At 36.9% G+C, this 23,268-nt stretch overlaps 1 protein-coding gene across 3 annotated transcripts in view; it reads left to right on the forward strand.

Annotated features, from left to right (window-relative positions):
* The window catches only part of LOC118197628 (triple functional domain protein-like), a 430,606-nt gene that overhangs the window by 81,736 nt on the left and 325,602 nt on the right, over nt 1-23,268 (forward strand). For all 3 annotated transcript variants that reach the window (XM_085809358.1, XM_085809360.1, XM_085809357.1), the window contains exon 2: nt 5,108-5,345. In XM_085809358.1, coding sequence (XP_085665484.1) covers nt 5,108-5,345 — 238 coding nt within the window. The remainder of the gene's footprint in view (nt 1-5,107; nt 5,346-23,268) is intronic.

Here is a 23,268-nt window from a genome sequence, read left to right on the forward strand (position 1 = left end):
AGCATTCTAAATCATCAATCAGGCAAAAAAAAGTGTAAAAAATGTAGAATATAAAAATCATAAAGAATATAAAAATCATACATAATTTACATGTCTGAGTACATTATCTCCTAAAAATGAAAGGTAAAAACTATTGCAAATGGAATTTATTAATTGTTAATTCTTAAGAAGACTAAGATAAAACTATTAAAATATGTAATAAACTTATAAAAAGTTTAAAATTAAAAATTTTTAGTGGTGATTATCAAAAACGTACAGTTAAGAAACAAAAATAAAAATAGAAAATTACGCGCGTAAAAAATTTCCCAAGAATGCTTTAAAAATTGCGAAAAATCTAGCATATAAAATTTAGAATTAATTTATGAATTTTTAAAATACAAAGAAAATTCTCCAATGCGTTCAAAAAGAAAACATTTATATAAAGATCATTTTAAAAGCTTATGGTAAAAATCAAGAGAAGAATCAGTTAAAAATTAGTACTGCATATAAACAAAAGTTAAAGGATTATATGATTTTAAATATTATAAAATTAAAAAATCGCAAGTACATTGCATATATATATATATTATGATTTTACAATTTTAGAGTTTATTATATTTACTACAACGATAGTTTTTATTGTGTTTCTGTTGCAAAAGGCGTCGTAGTATGTTTAAGCTCTGTAAATTTACATTTTCTTTCAGTTTAAAATTGAACCTATTTTTTTTTTTTTTTTACTTTTTTAAGCTTTTTTGCTTCTTTTTAACTTTTCCCCCTTTTTTAACCCCCCTCTTATTTTCTTAACCTCCCTCTTTTTACACCTTAACCTAAACGGTGTTTTTAACAAATATTATTTTCTGTTGAAGTCCATTACAAGTCATAGATGAGATTATAGGACGACTGCAGGAACGTTGCTCTGGATTTCTTACACCGAAACAGAATTAATTGTATTGAATTCGGCCATTTCTATAATTACGAACGGATTCAAGACAATAACATTCCGTTCCAAATTTTAGCTTATTAGATTATAAGGTATTTCTCCCGCCTTCTTAGCATGCCTTCGTGGTGTAGTGGTCAGCACAATCGGCGCGTATTCGAGAGGTCCGTGGTTCAAGTCCCGGCGAGGGCATTGCTCATTTTTCACTTTCCCTGCTACGAAATAACCTAATGTCTCTACAAGTTTAAGTCCTTTTGTAAATTTTGACACCTTCCTTTTTAAAATAAAAAAATTGTTAGTATTGCTTTCCCTTTACATATCTTCAATTCTTGCTTATAATTATTATAGTGTGTGCTTTCGGTTAATAGAAAGTATGAAATTATAATACTATTTATTCACTGAAATTTTAATGAAATACCATTTTCACTGTACATATATGTATCTGAATCGTGTAAAGTGTAATGAAAGAATAAAGTGCACATTTTAAAGTAAAATATCTTTATTTGAAACTCACACGCACTGAGCAAAATCAATAAAATTACTAAATATAGCACATTCCATTTTTGTGGGATTTTAAACCTGACAAAACTTTATTTTATACTTACAACATTTAATTAGGCATAAATTTTCCACCTATACGTAGAAAAATAACGGGTATTAGGTTATCATTTGGTAGTTTATATAAGTGACATCTAAAGCTGCTATTAAGTGAGCAACTGCAGTAAGATTCGAATACCCATGGAAATTTTAGTCAAAACCCATTTTCATTGTACATATATGTATCTGAATCGAGTAAAGTGTTATGAAAGAATAAAGTGTACATTTTTAAAGTAAAATATCTTTATTTGAAACTCACATGCACTGAGCAAAATCAATAAAATTACTAAATATAACATATTCCATTTTTGTGGGATTTTAAACCTGACAAAACTTTATACTTACAATATTTAACTAGGCATCAGTTTGTCACCTATACGTAGAAAATAATAGGTATTATGTTATCATTTGGCAGTTTAATATAAGTGACATCTAAAGCTGCTATTAAGCGAGCAAGTGCAGTTAGTTTCGAATACTTATGGAAATCAACATTTTATGGGCAAACTTGCAAAGTAATTGATTTCGAGTGCTTATGACAGCATATACACAGAATGTTAAAAAATGGCTCTGCTAAATGTTTCTAATCCAGTTTCCATGGAAACGTTTAAGCCGCTATACCGCAATTTTGATCATATATCAATCAAAGTGTTTTGTTCACTAATTTGGCTACACCAAACTTTTTTTCGCTTTGAAATGTTTTTTTTCTTTGCTTTTATAATTTTTAAAAATTTTTAGTGAAAGTGTTATGCTACTAAAATTTTTATAATCTGAAAATCTCCAAAGTTTTCTCTCCTTTTGTTAGCTAGAATCGCTGATCTGCGAAAAATTTGTTAAAAGATAGCCGGCCCATTTTTCTGAAATTATTATGTGCGGTATTAGTTACCATATACATGCTTCGGTTCAACGTCATAGAGTACAACTCTCTTATAAAGAGCCCTGATTTAACGAGGAAATAGAAACTACTTGGTTGGTACAATGTTAAGTCCACGGAAGCATAAAACTCGCTTTTAACCAGCAAACCCCGGTTATAGCGAACAATATTTTTGTGATTCATAAAATTTCTATATACTTTCACCTTCTTAGATCAGCTAATCCTTTCATGGAAAAATTTCTTTAGCATTCCGAAGTCAACTGAAATTTAGTGGTGAATCATAAATCCTGCGAACACTCGACGGCGGCTTTTGTTTTCTTGAGAAGTGATCAGGATTGAATTTTTGCAAGTGTTATCCAGCCTATAGACAAAGTGATCATCAGAACTTTTAAATTAATTTTTCGTAACACTTGATTTTGATGCTTCTCGATAAAAGAGGGAAACAAAAGCCTTAAATGCTAATGTAAACGTACTCGAAGCGATACGTTTAATGAACGATGCATTAATAATTGCTTCCGTGAAACTGATTGGACATTTCTCAAGAGGAGCAAATCACTGAGGAAGAAGAAGAAGTAGATGTCTTGGAAAATTTGGAAATGAGGTAGAGGAGAATTTGAAAATTATGTATCTGTTGACGCCAATGTTATTACTTCCGGCCTAATCCTGAGGATACTGTAGCTGAAATTCGAGCCAAAGCAAAGGAAAAAAATGATGGAAGTGACGATGATAACGACGAATGTTGAAGAATTTCAAGCTGAACCGCCCGTAACCTATTCAATGGCTTCTGAGTGCGCAGAAAAACTTAAAACTTTTTTCGTAGCCAGGGATGCAAATGACAATATTTTTCGGGTCCTGCGTCTTCTCCGAAGAACAATAACAAAAGAAAGAGACAATAAGCCTATAAGCTATTTGTCCCGCCTTTTTAGCGAGCCTTAGTGGTGTGGTGGTCTGCACGCTCAGCGCGTGTTGAGAGGTCCGCGGTTCGATTCCCGGCGAAGGCGTTGCTAATTTTTCATCTTGCCTGCTTCCAAAAATACCTACAATGTCTCTACAAGCCAGTTCAAAGCAAATTAACGAAACTTCTTTTACACTGTGCAGAAATAAAACATAAATTATATACATATGTATACATAATATAGTAAGTATGTATGAATTTTTATGATTTTTTTCACGAAGCCGTTTTTTACAAGCACTTAATTGAAACGAGCAAATATCGCGGTTCCATTAGTATTTTTCTTGAATTTTATTTCTTTCCTTCTATTAATTATTTGGAGGCATAGCTCACTAAATACAATCTGTTACCGAGATTAGTAGGTCAAGGTTGGGAAGGCCAACCAGTTTAGATGTAAGATATATGTAAATGAGTAAGGTCTTGGATATAAAGCAATTCTAATTTAATTCGTACGACTTTTCTCAGACGAGCTGTTGCAACGAAAAGGTATTTCACATAAGATTGTATAAAAAATACAGTCATCATGCTTCCTTGTGTAACTCGCTATTTAATCCCCATATCATGATGGCCAAGATTGCTGGAAAATTCCAATCTTGTCCCGAGCTTGAATTCTTGTATGAAAGATTGAAGGATTTAACAAAAAGGCTAGCATCGATGGCTAGCTCAAATACTCAACTCAAGAAATAATTTAAGTACGCAAATACTGTAAGAAACTAGTCTTATATTACGGTTTTGTGCTATTACGGATTCTAGTCATGACTACACATTAAATAAGACTACACATTAAATAATAAAGCTACTTTAAAGTCATGTTCTTTATTATTCTTATTTAATTTTCTCTAACAAAACCAATGGAAAGAAAATGAAACTTTATCCAATATACAAAGTGTTCTTGGTGTCTAGAGCTGTAGGAGCAAATTATATGCAGTTGCAGAGCTGTTTAATCTGTGTTTCATTGTTTTGTATCTCCCAGTATATTTGCTGATATTTTTGCACAATGTAATGCGACAAAAGTAGCAAGTTCTTAGTCATCATTTGTGACACGTTCTGACCTCATCAACCACCGACTGTAAGTTGGCTCCACAAATACAAATCGCATGGAGGTCTCAATTCTTGTTCTCCAGTCTTTCTGAATAACGTCTTAATATCTATGTGTAATACAGGGGGGTACCTTCATGCCGAAATGGTGAAAAGAGAAATGTCTGTGGGTCCAGACTTATGGATATCCTACATTTAGGTCATTTGGTGTAAGAAATTTCGCTTATTTACATGCAGTTTAAAAAAAAAAGGTTCCGTAGTGGCATGTAATACATATTTTTTTTTAATTTTGAAGAATGAAAAATATCAGAATTCTTTTCTTTTATAAGTCTCGGAAACCTGTATGCAGTTAACTATAATTGAATATTTCTTATTCCTATTTTTTTTTTAATTTTGCTTGGATCCAGACACTGTAATGCAAATATGAATTGTTAAAGTATTTAAATTAAAAAAATTCACTTCATCTGTCCCACTGATATTCATTATGTCGTGGCTAAAGGTAAATGATATACTCACAGACTTTCAGTTACTCATTATTATGAAAATAAATCTAAAATAAACTTCATTATTTAAAAAAATAATTTATGACATTCGATTTTACGTTTCCTAATATCCGATCGATTTGCTATGTTGCAGTTTAAATCATAATTTAAATGCTAATATGCTTCTGTAATTTACTTGCATTTTAGCTCAAACATATAGATCATTGTCATAAAATTTGTGTTTTTAATAGGTTGCAAAAGAAGTAACTTGGATAGTTGCATCCCACACTGCAGCTCCAAACTCTGATGAATTGAGCGTAAATTCAGGTGACCAGGTCCATATAGTAGAAAAAACAGAGAAAAGACCCGGATGGTCTTACGTACGAAGAATTGCGGATGATGCTGAAGGATGGGTGCCAAATTCTTGCTTGAGATCGCCACCTGCTTCATACGCTTCTTCTCCAAATATTGCTGAAATCATTCAAAAAGGTAAGATTATAAATATATTATTTCTGTAGTTTAAATAAATTTCTCGTAGAAAATTAGGTGCAGTAGAATTTTTTTAACCGGCAGCAACCAGACCTCTGTGATTCCGCATAAAAGATTTTTCCTGGTAATTGAATACGTATTTCTAGAATTTACATGCTAATGTTTCATGATGCCATCTATAGAAATCGCAGCATTCAAAGTCCACTAGCCGTCTTAATCTATCTATCAGCCACTATTAAATAAAATCTAACGAAAACCGTACAGATTATTAAAAATTATAGCAAGATTTTATATTTCAGAAAAATAAAGACAAGCAATATTTAAAAATTACCCAGTATAATATCACATACGAATTTCTCAGTATGATGACATATAATGTTTAATTCTGCCTGCTTACGAGATTGTCGCCAGAGTTTAAAAGTTCCTCTGTGCATGCAACGAACTTTGTAACATAATGTACTGACATAGATGAGCATAGCTGGGCAAATCTGATGAAAGTCTCCAATTTTTCGTCAGCTTGCTTCTACATATTTCTGTTATTCTGCATATCGGTTTAATCTTCATTCTCCCGCTCCTCCTTGTCTTTCTGCTTTCCCAGTGCATGTCTCATTATTTCGTCGTCATCTTGAAAGAGCGTAACAGAAGCAGAATTTTCTGCATATATTCAAACCTGAACCTCCTTCTCCCTAACATGAATCTTTTTCGGAACATTGAATTGAACTCAAGATGGCGGACACGGGCGCCGGACGTGTTTTAAAAATAAGAAAATTCGGCATTCGACTCGTCATCTACTTACCTGCTCGCAGGAACAATTTACACCAGCGGTTGCATAACGTAATGTTCTTTATTTCTTTCCAGCCAAGAAACAAAGTAAATCTGGCGTCTTATAATACGAATTGTTTCTAAACGTCATGGCCATTGCTTTCGATTTTCATACATAGAAGCAGAAAAGGAATATGTAGTTCATCATTATAGTCTGGATAATTCACTGTTCGGATAAGGATTGTTACGTTGGACGGCAGAAACATAAGACAATCTTTCTCACATTTAAATCTTCAGATTGCTAGTCCATTACAGGTTTTTTTGCCTAAATTCCAGATTTAAATTTAGACCTTCAAAACTGCTGCTGTTTTGATATTCTTGGTTAACACCGAGTGCAGGATACGAGGGATTTTATTGTATATGAAAAAATGTACATAACTGTATGGGATTTTTTTTTTTTTTGGATTTCGCTGCTTCATAAAAGAGGGGAAATTCACACATACTGAAAGCAATAGCTGTATTACTGCTTGATTTCAGTAACGTTGATATAAAACGGTGGAAAGAATAAAGGTGATTTTTACATTTCAGCTCTGCATGCTTACTATGTTTTAAAGGTCAAGAATTTCTTTGTTTATTGACCGATGAACTTGCAAAAATTATACCTCATTACCTTATGATTTGACTTACACTTTCACTTCTATGTTTCGATAGCTCTCATAAGGATTTAAATGAGGTATATAAGAACAGAGTTCTTAAAAGCTATAGAGAGAACTTTGGCAGCGACGCTGACAGTTGTGATATTTCCTCACCTAGCTTTGAGAGATACGGTATCTGCCGTTAGTCTTATGTGCTAGCCGGAGCTTACTTTGTTAGAATTGAGCCAACGCTTGTTAGACTCTGCATTTGTAAACCGGAATTTTGTAAGCATTAATTTACTCATTTTAAATATCATATTGTAGGGTTCTGTTGTATTTAGAAGCTTGTGTCAGTGACCTGGAGACTCTATTAGACTGAAAGCGAGTTACCGCTATAGTATGGAACAAATGACTGTCTTTAACCTTTTTTATTTACTCTTAAATAAACAGAAAGGCAATGCTTCGACAGACGAACTTGCTCTTCTTTCAGGTATTCAAATTAACATACGATACCTTCAAATTCAAATGTAGGTTACGTTATCAGAGACTACACATGAAATAGACTAGAAAGTTTGGCTCATGATATTACCGTCGCCTATTTTTAAATGTCAGCTAGCAAGTTGTTGATGGTGGAATAACTTGGGAAAGACCAGGCTACCAGAAGTTCTAAATGTAAACATTCAAACATGTGACTTAAGTACAGTGTGGGAATTCATTTAATTTAGCTAACAGTTAATTTTATTTTAAAGCAAATTTCCTTTTATTCTCATTTTCAACCCACGCTTTCTTGCCAGAATATTAATGAGTTAGAGCGCATATAGTCAAATGAGGTAAAAAGAAGTAGTATTTAAGGGGAGGCTTTGGAACGCGATTTTAAAGCGTGTTATGCGTGCCTGAAGGCCACGTTGCTTTTTTGTCTTACTAGTGACTAGATTTCTGTGGGGTTGAGCGCTTCTAGCCATTAACAGTGTGTACGCCGACCTTTACGAGTCGGAGTCTGCCTGCGAGTTAAGTAAACTGTGAAAGGCTGTTAGGCTAGCATTCTATTTTATTTTACGTTACTTATTACCTTTTACTTATTACTTTTTGTAAGCCAAAAGTGTTACCATCTGTAAGCACGAGTCGTTGCCATCTGTGAACTTTATATTGAGTTAATAAAGGGTTCTTTATACCTAGGCCCGCGCCAAGCCTAATCGGCGCCGTCATGCAAATGTCTAGCGAGCGCCTTTACACAGTGAAGAAATTGTTACGAAATGTCCAGGCGCGGTAAGATAGCTTCCCCGCAGAGCAGTTTTAGGGTTGCCATAAACTTTCAGCTTTATTGCTCACTCAGTGGGACCATGTTTATTTAAATTTTATAATCTATACAATATATGAAATTTGGATATATATATTAAACCATTGTATATAAACAATATAATTAATTCTAATTTGAAAGTTTTGTATTAGCTGCGGAGATGAATTTAGAGTTTTTATGAGTTCAGAGGTGTTTATGAACAGTTCATAGGAATCTGAGTTCATAAAGATATTAAGTACATTGCAATTAGAGTTCTAAGGAGTTTATAGAATTATTTAACAGGGTTAAAGTTCATAGGTTCCTTTTTGATATCATGAGTATCAATAAGACAACACAAAAACACGTTCAAATTAAGACAAGAAATTTTTCTGTTCCGACAGGCAGCGAGATGGCCTGCCTGTTTTAATAATTGAGCAGCGCCTTTTTGACTCTGCACCCATTGTCGGCGCGGGCCTGTTTATATCCTACTCTGGACATAGTCATACTTAAGACTTGAGGATAATTCCTTATGCAGTTTGCTAGCTTTTTTTGGTTTATGTTTGCAAAGATTAGAGTCGCTCTATCACAAAAGACTTAATTTCCATTCTGGTGAAAACTACGTAAGAAAGAAGTTAGAGTAAAGGTTAAATCATAATAGCTGGATAATTATCATAAGAGTTTATAAATGTTTTGTACACATGAAATTTCGGATAGATTTATAAGCAATATCCGTGCACTGTTAAGTTAAATTTCAAATAAAAAAGCTTTTTTAAAATACTCTTTTGGCTCAGTTACTATTTCAACAAAAAGGGAGATAAGTCTCCAGATAGTAGGGGCGAATGTTTAAGTTAACGAAGTAGTGGAACCCTACAAACTCTTAAGAGCTATTGGAGTAATTGAAATTTGAGTATCACAACCACAGGTTACGTACGTTTTCAGATTTCTTAGTTTTCAGATTTTCTTTTCTTTCTTAGATTTCTTAAAGATTATTTTTTCGGTCATCCGTTAATCCAGAGTCAGTTGAACGAGTGCTAATGATGTTACGGAAATATCAAGGGGTAGGAGGACAATAATTGGCTATGCACATTCAAGACTGTGCTCCCGAAATAGTTGATTATGCCCGACGGCGAGTAACTTTGTTATGTCTTATGGACACAACAGGCGTTTACATAAACTCTATAAAACCACTTGCATGACTCAGAACTATAAACGCTCACACCACGCTATGCACTTTACGCAGATTAACCGTCAAAGTTAGATGCACGTGGGTAGGATAACGTCTTTCATTTGGAATGAAAAGTGTTCTGCTCTGTGACGAGATATTTTTTCCCCTTTTTACGATTCGAAGGCAGATGACTGCGACAGGAGATATCGGTACTCACAGCCAGTAACACTTAGTGTCATAAATGTCGTCCAAGGTAGTTTTGTGTTCACATAGGCTTTGCAATTACACGTATCATAATCACTACTGGATATTTTATAACAATACCTATAATTTTAGGTGATTAGTATAAGGGCGAGTCAAATGAAAGTGAGCCAACCCCTCCTCAGCAAGAATGGTTCGGTCCATCATCTGCGGCGCATGCGCGTAGCACAGAGACAGTCTTCATTTACGAAAGTGGCGCGAAAGTGTGAGGTTAAAGTTCTTTAAGTTAACCAGTTTACACTGGGTTGAAAACGGTAGCGTGACATAATGGACGCTCCAAAAGAGGAACAGCGTGGTGTGGTCAGGTTTTTGACAGCTGACTAGGTGTTTCCCAACATGAAATTAGTCGCCGTATGACTGCTGTGTACGGTGAACATTGTATCGCATTGGCCACTGTGAAGCGTTGGAGCAAACGGTTCAGAGAAGGACGTGAAAGTTGCAAAGACGATCCAAGACCGGGCCAAAGCCACCTAACAATCACCCCCGACACAATTGCACAGGTTGATGAGCTGATTAGACAAGAACGGAGGATAAGCATCGATGAACTGGCAGAGCGTGTGAACATCAGTCACGGTTCGGTTCACACCATAATTCATGATCATCTCGGTTATCGGCTTTTGTGTGCTCAATGGATGCCCAAGATTTTGAACTACCGCCAGAAGACGGAGAGGTTCGGCGCTGCTTTGACTCATCTCATCCGGTATCACAATGAGGGTGACGACTTCTTATCTGCAATTGTGACCGGAGACGAATCATGATGCCACCACTACGAACCTGAAACACGCCGGCAAAGCTTACAATGGAAACATTTGAATTCACCACCCCCGAAGAAAGCAAAGGCTGTCATTTCCTCGGGAAAGGTGCTATTGACTTTTTTTTTTCGATCGTCAGGGGCCATTACTGATTGAATTTGCTAACGTGGAGAGACTATCAATAGTTCGCGATATTGTGCAACGCTGGATCGGCTGCGTCTCGCAATCAAGAACAAACGACCTGGAAGATTGACGAATGGTGTGATCTTGCTGCACGACAATGCTTGTCCCCACGTCGCTGATGTAGTTAAGACACAAGTTCAAGTGGGACACGCTGCAACATCCTCCATACAGCCTAGATTTGTCGCCATGAGACTTTCACATTTTCGGGAAACTGAAAAAACATCTCAAAGGTACCAGATTCGTGTCGGACGACGCCGTGAAGGAGTCGGTTACAAACTTTTTGAATCGACAGCCCAAGGAGTTTTATGAAACGGGGATCACGCGGCTCATTTGTCAATGGGATAAATGTCTCAATGTTCATGGAGACTACCTTTAAATAAAGTACTCTGTTTATCATATATTCGCATTGACTCACTTTCATTTGACTCGCCCTTATATATATTTTGAACGGATCCTTGTTGTCATTTGATATATTACTGCATAAGAAAAACAGTTTAATTTATTTTTCTTCCATATCTCTATAAATTAAAGTTCTGACCTTTCACTTTCCTAGAATAGCGAGTATAACCCAAAACGTGTTCATTCGTCTAAATTTTCTTGAAATACCATAAAAAAGTCATCCAATATTGTACTAAAATGCAGCTTTTACGTATCTTCAAACAATAAGTTGTTACGAATGACAGATGAAAATTTCGCTGGAATTATCTGTTTCAATAATATTCAAATGCAGGATTGTGAAATGTCATATTACTCGTTAAATACTAGAAATCAATCATTACGATTTAATACAAAAGGTGCAGTCACTTAGTGTGTTCAATTTAGAAAGCCGAAGGGAAAAGGCAGTTGTTTTCACATTTTTTAGTATTTATTTACACATTATCTAAGCCTGCCATGCATCAAGTTTTTAAAGGAAAAAATTTTACATAACAATCTAAATAATTACAGGCATCAATGGATCTCCCTTAAGTTTTACTTACAAGTGTGAGAGAGATCGTAAGGCTCTATGCTTTTACGACTTTTCGGAACCCTCATCAGTATATTTAGGATCAGGTTTCTTCTAATACTAAATCTGAAGTACACTCATGTCCATAAATTAAGAATAATTCGGAGTCACGCGGAAATCGAACTCTAAAATAAACATATTGTAAGGATCTTAAGTTTTACTAACGTTTATTTTATTTTAAATCTTTACTATCACTTCTTATTTTCTACTTCCGGCCAGAATTATAAGCGTGAAGGCTTTTATGCAAAGTTTGTCTGGCGAACGCCAAGTACTTAAGTTGTGGCTTTTTGCCAAGCAAGATAGAGAGAGGAAGCAGTGAGTTCGAAGCAGGCCGCTTACCTTAGAAGTTACGCAGTTGCTATTTGCCTTCTAGGCCAGAGGTTTTAATCCTCTTGATAAATTAAACGTATTGTAGTGTTCACAGTCTCTGTGCTACATACGCTTCCTGTTATTATAAGGCCAAGGAGCCTTATAATAACAGGAATTCCACGTGTAATAATTCCACGTGTATTATTCTAAAGTTAAATTAGAGTTTAGTTTTATTTTTATATTTTTTTACGTTAGACCCCGAGTGGAGGGTCAGTGTATTCCGAAGTACGGAAGTTATTATATATAGAGAAAAATAAAGGGTTTTGTATACCCTTCGTCTGTATCCTGTCTACTTACCACAATTAGTGAACATAGCTTTAGTAAGCTCTCTGTTCCGAGTCAGGTCCTTGTATGTTCCCGAAGAAGGTTAGAAGAAACATTGAACCTGATAGTGGCGCCCAACGAAGAGGAATAACCATGGCCGAGTTTCAAGAAGAACCTGTGCTGCCTGCAGAAACGGCTCAGAATCCAGAAATGCCAGCTGCCGCCCTGGAAGGGTTCGGTTACATAGTCCAGACCATGCGCGCTTCGATGAAACCAGAAGCAACGTTTAACGGAAACTCACCGGTAACCAGTTTTTTGGAAAAATTGGATGACCACTTCATGCTCTACCCCGTGCACGAGTTTCAAAAAGTTACCTTAGCTACCAGCGCTTTGAGGGGCCAAGCGCTTAACTGGTTCAAATGTATCGGCAGAAGTCTCTTGGGTCAAGCAGGAAGTCCCACCTATACTTACGAAAATTTCAAGACTGCCCTACTAAAAGCCTTCCCTGTTGTAAGGGATCGTGCGAAATTAGAAACGGAACTTTTTAGTATATATCAACAAAGAATCGAAAACCTCTCGAGCTTTATTTTAAGAAAAATTCACGTTTTCAAGCTCTTGTATGGAAACCGTCCGGATCCTGAAATAATTCAAGTGATTTTGCCGAGGTTACTGCCCCAAGTGCAAGACTTTATTGAATTAAGAAATCCGACTACACTGGAAAAGTTATTTGAGGTAGCAATCCAGTTTGAAAGTAGAAGAACGGCGGACGTCGAAAGAAGACGCCAATATCAACAGCGAAACCAATTTGGTACGCCAAGACTACAGCAAACTCAAGCATACGGCTACGGAGAAAAAGCGAATCAGTGGGCAAGGAAACCCGAGCATTCAAAAACAGCCGGCGAACGTCGACAGTTCAATAGCAACCCAGGAAAAAAGTCTCAAGGCCAGGGGAAAAAGAAGGAAAGCACGGAAAGGAAAAATAATTTAAACTAAAACGGATTTCTGCTGACGAGAGGGTGCGGAAATCCGAAGGCCACGAAAACCCCTCTTCCTACAAGTTAAATACAGTAATGGTGAAAAATTTGACTCTTCCGAAGATTGAAGTCTTGGTGAATAATATCCCGGCCACCGCACTCCTGGATACCGGCGCGCAGTGTTCCTGTGTGGCAGAAGTCTTTTTTAGAAAGTATTTTCGCAAATACCGCATATGTAATGCGGATAATACGACAGTATTAGCGGCGCAAGGAGAACAATGTAAGTGCGTAGGTAAAGTACCTTTGTATATCCGTATCAAGGACGAACAAGTAAAGGTGATGTTTTTTATAGTAAAGAATTTGCAAGCACATTTGATCTTAGGAATAGACTTTCTTTCAGACGCACAAGCTACACTGGATTTTAATGAAGCGTCCCTTAAGCTGACAATGAAACCAGTGCGTGTAGAAAAGGTTGAACCGCCAAGGTTAAATCTTGACCACCTGCCTAATGACGAGCAAGATAGAATCCGACAAGCGGTAAGTGAATTTGCTTCGTTATTTAGTGATATTCCAGGATTTGCTCAGGTTACTAACCATAGTATTGACACCGGAGATGCATTGGCAGTTCGTCAAAAACCATACCGGTATGATAAGAATAAGGAAAAAATTATAGAATGGCATATTACCGATATGCTACGTAAAAAGATCATAACGCCCATCTCAAGTAGTTATGCTAGCCCGGTGGTTTTATGTAAGAAAAATAATGATTATCCTTTGGAGCATCCAAAAAGGTGGAGATTCGCTATTGATTACCGTAAATTAAATTCCATAACGAAATATCCGGTATATCCGTTACCGATCATAGGAGAAATTTTAAGGAACATAAAATCAACCAAATTTATGACGACATTAGACTTAACGACTGGTTATTTTCAAATAGGGGTGAGGCCTGAGGACGTGCCTAAGACTGCTTTTATAACCAAGTCTGGCACTTATGCATTTTTGCGTATGCCGTTTGGCCTTTCAGGCGCCCCGGCAACATTTCAGCGATGCATGGACCTGTTTAAGACCTGTTCTTGGAAAGTCCACATTTATCTATTTAGACGATATCATTATTACTAGTGATAATCTAGACCAACATGTACAGGATTTAAGACAGGTGTTTTCTTTATTAAATGAGGCCGGTCTAAAAGTTAATGTCGAAAAGTGCAAATTTGCAGCCCCTGAATTAAAATATTTAGGTTACAAAATATCGCAAAAAGGGATCGAGACAGATGAATCAAAAATAATCGCTGTACAAAAGTATCCGACTCCAAACACGGCAAAGAAGCTCTCTTCTTTTCTAGGACTTTGTTCATATTATAGGTCCTTTATAAAAGATTTTGCGGCTATCGCTGAGCCATTGTTAAAATTAAAAAGGAAAAAGGCAAGATTCTCGTGGACGGCCGAAGCCAATAGTGCTTTCGAAAAATTAAAACAAGCATTAACGCAAGCCCCTGTGTTAAAATTTCCTGAAAAGGATGAAAATTTAGAAATTTCAGCGGATGCTTCGGATTATGCGGTAGGAGCGGTACTTTCGCAAAATCAGCAGCCCGTGGCATTTTTTAGCCGAACTTTAAATCAAACACAAAGAAACTATTCCGCGACCGAGAGAGAGGCACTTGCAGTTCTGTTAGCAGTGCAAAAGTTCCGAGTCTATTTTGGAAAGGCGCCGATAACAGTATATTCTGAACATGCGGCGGTAACTAGATTGTACTCAGGGAAAAATTTATCCCCAAGGTTAATAAGATGGGCACTCAAGCTGCAAGAATATAATCTGGTAATCAAGCATACCCCCGGAAAGGAAAATATCGTAGCAGATGCCCTATCACGAATTAAATTAGACGAACAGGGTAATACCGTAAAAGTTGCAATGCTTACAGCGTGTACAATAAATTCCCGAGAAACTGTAATAACCGAACTGGGTAAGGATCCTGAGTTTGGAAGTATTTATGAGTATTTGAAGGATCCTGAAAATTTTAGCCACCAAGATATTGTGGCGATAAGAAATAGGGCGGCCCATTAGGAACTAATAGATGGTCTATTATTTTATACAAAAACTACGAATTCCAACAACGAATTTCGACCTGTTATCCCAGCTAGTCTTAGATTAAATATCCTGCAAGAGCTCCATGACAGCCCTTTAGCTTCTCATGCTGGTATTCGAAAAACTATCCAACGCGTACGCGAGGCAGTCTACTTTCCTGAACTGCAAAAGTTAACAAGGGCGTATGTCCAGTCCTGCCCAACATGTCAAGACGTTAATTATATTAATTTCCGCCCGGCCGGGTTTCTAAATAGTATTAAATCCGAATTTCCAAATGAAATAATTGGCATCGATTTATTGGGCCCTTTCCCAAAAAGTCAGTTAAATAAAAGTCGCTATCTCCTTGTTATGGTTGATCATTTTAGTAAATGGACCGAAATTGTTCCCTTAAAACGAGCCTCCGCGAAATTGGTTACCGATTCTATTTTAAATAAATATATTTTAAAATACGGGGCGCCCCTAAAAGTTATATCGGATAATGGTCCTCAATTTGTAAGTAATATATTTGAAGACATGTGCCAAAAACTGGGCATACGTCATTTAAAAATGGTCCCGTATCGGCCGCAATCAAATATAGCGGAACGGGTCAACAGAAATATAGTGAAAATTATCCGTAGTTATGTTAAAAATTTTCATAAAAGCTGGGATAACTATGTCAATGAATTTGCTTTCGCCCTTAGGACCGCAAAACATGATACAACGGGCAAAACTCCTGCTGAGTTATTTCTAGGCAGAAAGATTATAACACCGTTAGATAAACTATTTTATGTGCAACAAAGAGCCCCAGAATTTAAAATGGGTGATATAGAAAAACTAATAAAAGAAGCAAAAAAGAATACGAAAGTAGCACAAAGAAAACAGAAATTATATTATGATTTGAAACGACGGGGAGTAACTTATAAAGTAGGGAATGAAGTTTTAAAAATTAAGCATTCACTTTCTTCAGCACCAGAAGATAAAACTGCCAAATTTTTTCCACGATTTGAAGGACCATATGTTATAGAAAAAATAACTCACGCGGTTGTAGTGTTAAAAGCCAGAAATGGTGAAACCTGTTCCGCAAACATTGATCAAATCAAGCCCTACTTCGATCGTAATAAAATGCAAATCTTTTCAGATCTTTTGCAGGATCCGGCACGGCAGACACCGCAGGTACAAGTTCCAGAGGTGAAAAAACGACAAGTACAAGGGCAAGCCAATGAGAGACAGAAGCAAGTGAAAAGAAAATTGCCCCGCGGAAAAATGGAAGGTAACAAGAAAAAGAAGCCGTTCCACCGTCCAGAAAACAGAGTTCACGAACACCCCCAGAATGAAGAAGGGAGAAGGACGACGTATACGAAGAGGACCAGGAGAAATGACGGCAACTATAACCCGGCTTTAAAACGGAAGATCTACTCATCCGACAGAACTCTCCGCAGCAAAAGTCGCCGAACTGCGGAAGGGCCATCAGCGGCGGAGGAAAAAGTTCAAGGAAAGTTTGAACGGCCAGCAACGAGGTCCAAGCAAGAACACGGAAGAAATTTCCCGGTTCCGCCAAGACCAGCTGCCATCAAACGGCAAAGACCACAAGCAGAGGAGAAAAGGAAAGTATTCAAGGGTGGCCGTACTGGTGAGAAAAGGAAGCTTCCAGAGGAAAGCACTGAAGGGCGAGCCCGTACAAGAAGGAGGATAAACCAAGCTACTATCTGCTGTACCTTTAAAGACTGGGCCCAGAAAAGGATGTCCGAATATTACAAAGATAAGTAAAATTTTATGTTATATTGCAAACTTAAGTTAATCTTTCATTCTTACTGCAAGTGGCAGATTTCAAGAAGTTTTACCTCATGCGAGGTCTACCTTTATCGCCAAAAGGGCGAGAAATGAGTTGTGACCGATTTTCTTATTATGTTTTTAAATTACTCGTGCGTAAAACTAAAGTTGATGTATAATAGCGCTGTGTAAAGACTTAAATATTGTAAAAAGTTATTGTATAAATTTTATTTAAAACATTCTAGCAAGAAAGAAGTTTTAGTCTGAAAGACTTTTTGAAATGTAGTATTATTTCAATGTAGAAAGAATTGGCATTTGCTTTGAAAAGAATAGAAGTTAACAATGTACTACTAATGTATGTTTTCAAATGTGTAAAATTAACGGCATGTTGATATGTTCTGTTATTTTAAATGTTAAGAAATACCGTGATATGGTAAAAGTGAAAGTAATGTTAAAAATTTGTTATTCGTGTGACTGTAAAGATTAAATCATGGCGAATATGTGGTAAAGGTTGAATGATGTAGTTAGGCTCTCTGACGCTACACTTTAGAGTTAGCCACTTTTAGAATAGTACCTCAGGGTTTAGAGTTGAAAGTAGGGTGTGTTAAGAGGTCTCGTTATGTTGAATTTTAACACCTTAGTGTTTTGATTGTAGGAGGAAGTGTGGCACACGTAGACAGAAACACATTCGTGTTTGGTGTTCTTTTACAACACATGTCAGAGAGCACGGGGAGAGATAATTAAAATAGTCATGAATGAAATAAGAATGTTAAGAGAAGTATATTCTATATGTTATTTGCAATGTCATTGTGTAACATTTCATTAAACTAGTTTTCCTTCCAGATCTCTGGAAGGAACCAGATTTGAATAAAGCTCCTGTTTAGATGCAGTACAGATGAAAAAAAGATTGTTGTATATCCTGGGAGCTGCTATTGTAACAAATTTCTTTCTTTTAAATTTTCTAGTTTCTAACGAAGTTATGATTGTAAAAGATTGGCCTTGCGTTAGATTCTAGAGCTAAAAGTTTTCAACAAGGTCGTTTTAGACCACAGTTTCAAACTAATTAACTCTGGCGGGAAGTATGTAAGGATCTTAAGTTTTACTAACGTTTATTTTATTTTAAATCTTTACTATCACTTCTTATTTTCTACTTCCGGCCAGAATTATAAGCGTGAAGGGTTTTATGCAAAGTTTGTCTGGCGAACGCCAAGTACTTAAGTTGTGGCTTTTTGCCAAGCAAGATAGAGAGAGGAAGCAGTGAGTTCGAAGCAGGCCGCTTACCTTAGAAGTTACGCAGTTGCTATTTGCCTTCTAGGCCAGAGGTTTTAATCCTCTTGATAAATTAAACGTATTGTAGTGTTCACAGTCTCTGTGCTACATACGCTTCCTGTTATTATAAGGCCAATCTTCCACGTGTATTATTCTAAAGTTAAATTAGAGTTTAGTTTTATTTTTATATTTTTTTACGTTAGACCCCGCGTGGAGGGTCAGTGTATTCCGAAGTACGGAAGTTATTATATATAGAGAAAAATAAAGGGTTTTGTATACCCTTCGTCTGTATCCTGTCTACTTACCACAATTAGTGAACATAGCTTTAGTAAGCTCTCTGTTCCGAGTCAGGTCCTTGTATGTTCCCGAAGAAGGTTAGAAGGAACATTGAACCTGATAATATTACCTGTAAAATCACTACACACATCTTCAAGAATCATATGCAAATTTCAGGAAGTAACCAGATGACACCGATGGTACGTCACAATGACGAGAGTGTAAGAGAGTGATATATAAGGAATACAGGCAAAGAAGTAAAATTGTTCACAGGCGCTTTATAAGCATTTCAGTGCAATAACCGAATAGTCATGACACAAAGGACGCATCTGGATGATTTTTTACGTGGTAGAATTATCGGCCGTCTGGAATGTGGGCGTACCCAACTGGAAGTATCAGACGAACTTGGAAATGCCCAGAGTGTCATCTCCAGGCTTTGGCAACTATTCTAAGATGATGGTAATGTGAGTAGACGTTACAGCACAGGTCGCCCCAGAAATACAACGCCGAATGACGACCGGTATTTGGCAGTTACTGCCAAAAGAAACAGGCGGAGCACAGCCTCAGGCCTGTCTCGTCAGCTCTCTTCAGCCACTGGTACGACAATTTCAAGGCAGACTGTGTACAGACGCTTAGGACAGATTGGTCTATATGCTCGTAGACCTGTCAGATGCGTTCCACTTACTGCAACTCACTGTCGCCTGCGGTTAGCCTGGAGTAGAGAGCATGCATTGTGGACACCGCAACAGTGGGCTTATGTGATGTTTTCCGACGAGTCCAGGTTTAGTTTGTAATCTGATTCTCGCCGGACTTCCATATAGAGAGCTCCAGGTACCCGTTACCACCAAGAAAACATCATTGAACGACACCGTTACGGTAGTGCAGGAGTGCTCGTTTGGGGTGGAATTATTCTGGGTTCCAGAACTGACCTGTATGTTCAAATTGGAACCATGACAAGCCAAATCTATGGGGACGTCATCTGGAACAACATGTACGTTTGTTTTGGGGCGCCATGGGCGCACAATTTGTGTTTATGGATGACAACGCCAGTCCTCACCGTGCAAACATCGTAAGCGAATGCCTTCAATCGGAGGATATCACCCGTATGGACTGGCCAGCATTCTCACCATACTTGAATCCAGTAGAGCACGTGTGGGACATCCTTGGCTGACGAGTTGCAGCCCGTCAACCTTCTCCTACATGTCTACCGGAACTTCGGAAAGCATTGCGTTTTGAGTGGTGTAATATCCCCCAAGATCAGATCGATAATTTGATACTCAGCATGTCTAGGCGTTGTACGGACTGTATTGCATCGTCTGGGAGACATACAATGTATTAGCAATCATACCAACCATGTAATATTGTTTTTTTTTTTTTTTTTTTTTGTAAATAGGTTTTTTTTGTAATTTTCTCCAGGGAGAAAAAATCGTTTTTTTTAATAATATCAAACATTTAGCATCCTTTTTTGCTCTTTACCTTTTGTTTAATAAATACGCTTTACAAATAAGTCAAATTTGTTTTGCTTCTAACTCTTCCTTTTCCTGATTTTGCATTATCCTTAATTTATGGACATGAGTGTATTTTAAAGTAAATTTTACGTAGTCTCGTTTGGGTATATTGCTTTTATCCTTACATTTAAATTCTTCGATTTTAACAGTATCTTGATTAAATGAAACATTACCCTATAGTATCAGTAGATCTGAAAGGGAAGATAAGCCTATAGTATTTTAGTTTAATGAAATATTACCCCCTAGTATCAGTAGATCGCGGGGAGAAGCGCTGAACATGTAGTATCGGAAATTGTGAAAAGTACAATCTGGAGGGTTGAAGAGGTTTACCTCCAAGGTGCGCTATTTCACACTTACTTAGTCTAAAAAAGTGTGATTGATGAATCTGTATTGTTTTTATAAATCTTAAAATTTTCACTGGATTAGAAGAAAAGATAAAGGAATTAATTAAGAAAGAATTCCTTTAATTAAGAAAGACTAAAAACTTTAATTAAGTTTCTGTAAGAAAAGACTAGGTATCAAATAACTTACTCTAAAGGCCAGAGAGGCAAGTTAATTAAATTTAGATGTCGTTTGCCATTTAGTTTAATATTTATAAGCTAAGATTGTTACAATAAATATGACCATATGCAACGTGTCCACAAATGTCCTTACTCCGCCCTTTGGTTTAGATACCATTGGTTTGTAGGGTTACTACTGCAGTCGTACAAACCCTACTAGATAAATAGCGAGTGTCTCAAATATTCACAAAGTGCTGAAGAAGACATTATATAACCTTTTATTTTAATCTAATTTGAGCAGAAGGATACAACTTGTGCTACAGATAAAACCACCACTTGTGACTGCTGAAAATTAGCAGTAACAGAAAATAAAATTCAAACTCTGATAACTTAATCTAATACTACACGCTAGAAGCAAGGTGGCTCAGACTTTTTACCGCCGCGTAAGTTTTAAGCAATCAGGCTAGCGAAAATGTTAAAAGCTGAGTATCACTTTTAAATAGATCTGGCAAAAGATGCAAACTTCAGGAGCTCTCTCTCATTAAAATTCGAAACCTCTCAAAGTAATTTGCATTCTGGTGAGGAATATGGGAAGAATAAGTTATAGTAAAGATCAAAATTATAATTACTGGTTAATTAACATAAAAACCTTAATAACTTCCAATTACAAAAATGCTGTTAACGTCGCAAATATTCACGTTTTTTCACTTTTAAAATTTTTAAAATGAATTTAAAAAATTAAATGAAACTTTACATACGGCCGCTCGGTCCCTACACTTAAGTTTAATAACTTAACTCGTTAAGAAAAATGTAAAAAAGAAAACTTTTAACTAGCATACGAAAAAACTTACAGAGTCAAAATTTGGGATATTTGACGTCATTTCCAGCTTCTTTGAAGCGTGGTTAATAAATAAATTAGAGTAATTCGAGGTTAATATTTTACCCTTAATTTCCTTCAGTGATATTTTTTGTGATTTGGTAGCTTGTAGCATTCTACAAGGTAACCCAAAATGTTCTTGCCGTTTTAGACAGTCAGAAAAAAAAAGTCATAAAACAAATAATAATCACCGCTAATCCTTAAAGTAATCACCATTTGCATCCAGTGCCTTTTTCCAACGAATGGATAGCTGTGCGATACTATCGCGGTGAAACTCAGGAGTCTTGGACGCAAAGAAATCCGTGAGGGCCTTTTCGAGGTCTGGCCGGTTGTTGAAGAATTTCCCACGAAAATGGTTGTCCAAAGAATATGGGAAGAGTGGTAGTCTGTTGACACGAGGGTTTGGGGAGTATGGTGGATGGGGCAGTGTCTCCCAGCCCGGTCACTGGATGGTGTCCCTGGCCTCTCTAGCCACATGCGGCCTCGCATTGTCATGGAGGAGGAATACACCCTTACGATTGACCAATGCTGGCTCTTAATGCATCAGTGCCTGATGCACACGTTCCAGCTGCTGCAAGTACAGGCCTGCCGTGAGGGTTTGGCCCACTGTCAGGAGCTCACAGTACACCACTTGGCGACTAGTCCACCAGATACAGAGCATGGTGTTGTGTGGGTGAAGAGAAGGTCTCGTAGTGTGAGGCACAAGTCCCGTGGGGACAACAAATATCTGGAACGCCTGGGTGTGTCATACTCTACCCCCTTTCATCGCTGGTGAGTACTCGATCAAATATGGATGCACTGCGGGGCCGAGTAAGTAATAACAAACAGGCAGCGACATGCTGTTGTTTGTTTGCATCGGACAGTGAGTGGGGTACCCACTTGCTCAGCTTGCATGCCTTTCCTGTGGGGTGCAAATAGAGTCTGAAGTGTGCAGTAAGCTCATCACATGTTTGGCTACTGTCATTCTCTATGGCTGCTCTCAGGAGCTCATCGTCCAGCGCTTCTGGCCGACCGCTGCGTGGTGCATCACTAAGAGACATATTCCCTGACCGGAACTTCTGAAACCATTGCCTAGTGGTTTGTTCGTTAACAGCATCATCTCCAAAGGCCTGGAAAATTCGGCGACTTGATTCTGCTGCTGACAGGCCCACTTTAAAATCGTACAACAAACAACTCCAAACGAGCGCCTTTGATGCGTCCATTTCAATCAGTCTCCTAACCACTTCATCGCCAGGTTTGGAGAGTATTTTTATATTTGTCCTCACTCTTCCAATGTCGTATCAGAAACGGCAAGAATGCTTTTGGTTACCTTCTTATAAATTTATTACAAATGGCATGCCGAAAGAGTTTTCACACAAGTAATTTATAAGTTTTCAAATGCTATAGATACGTTTCTGATATTCTCATGATGATTCATTGATTTAGAAACATAGTCTCAATAATAATCATAATCATAATCATCCAAACAATTGATTAAATAGAAATATTATAATAATTATAAATATTTTAATTTTTAACTCATGCAAATAATACTTACATAATGAATCAATATTGAAGACTGCCGCTGTTTTGTAACATTGCCAAATAAGACCCGGATTTTGATGATACATGCATCTTCATATTTTTAAAAAAAATCGTTTAATTTTTTCAAGTATTTTCCTCTTTTATTATATCTTATAAAACTCTAAAATTTTTTGAGGCCTTTTTTGGGCATTTCAGAGCATTATGGGGCATATTGTAACAATTGAATTGAAATATAAATCTTCCCTTGAAATAAGGCTATCACTGTCTCCGCAGACTTTTCTCCGCAGGCAAAACTGAAGTAAATCTTGCTTACATCAGGTTCAATGCCAGGATCCTAATTTCAAATGTTAAATCTTAGAAGAGCAAAATATGGAGCATGTCAAAGCAATAAATTAGGCGACGTTTAAAAAAAAACACAAAGTTTCAGATACTGCATTTGCTAAATTCAGCACTGTTTTGACTAAAAATTGTGGCTTCCAAACTATGTGAA

Source organism: Stegodyphus dumicola, chromosome X2 (assembly GCF_044657685.1).
Source record: "Stegodyphus dumicola isolate Sdum_Otavi_A_Nest chromosome X2, ASM4465768v1".
In the NCBI taxonomy this organism is placed as follows: domain Eukaryota; kingdom Metazoa; phylum Arthropoda; class Arachnida; order Araneae; family Eresidae; genus Stegodyphus; species Stegodyphus dumicola.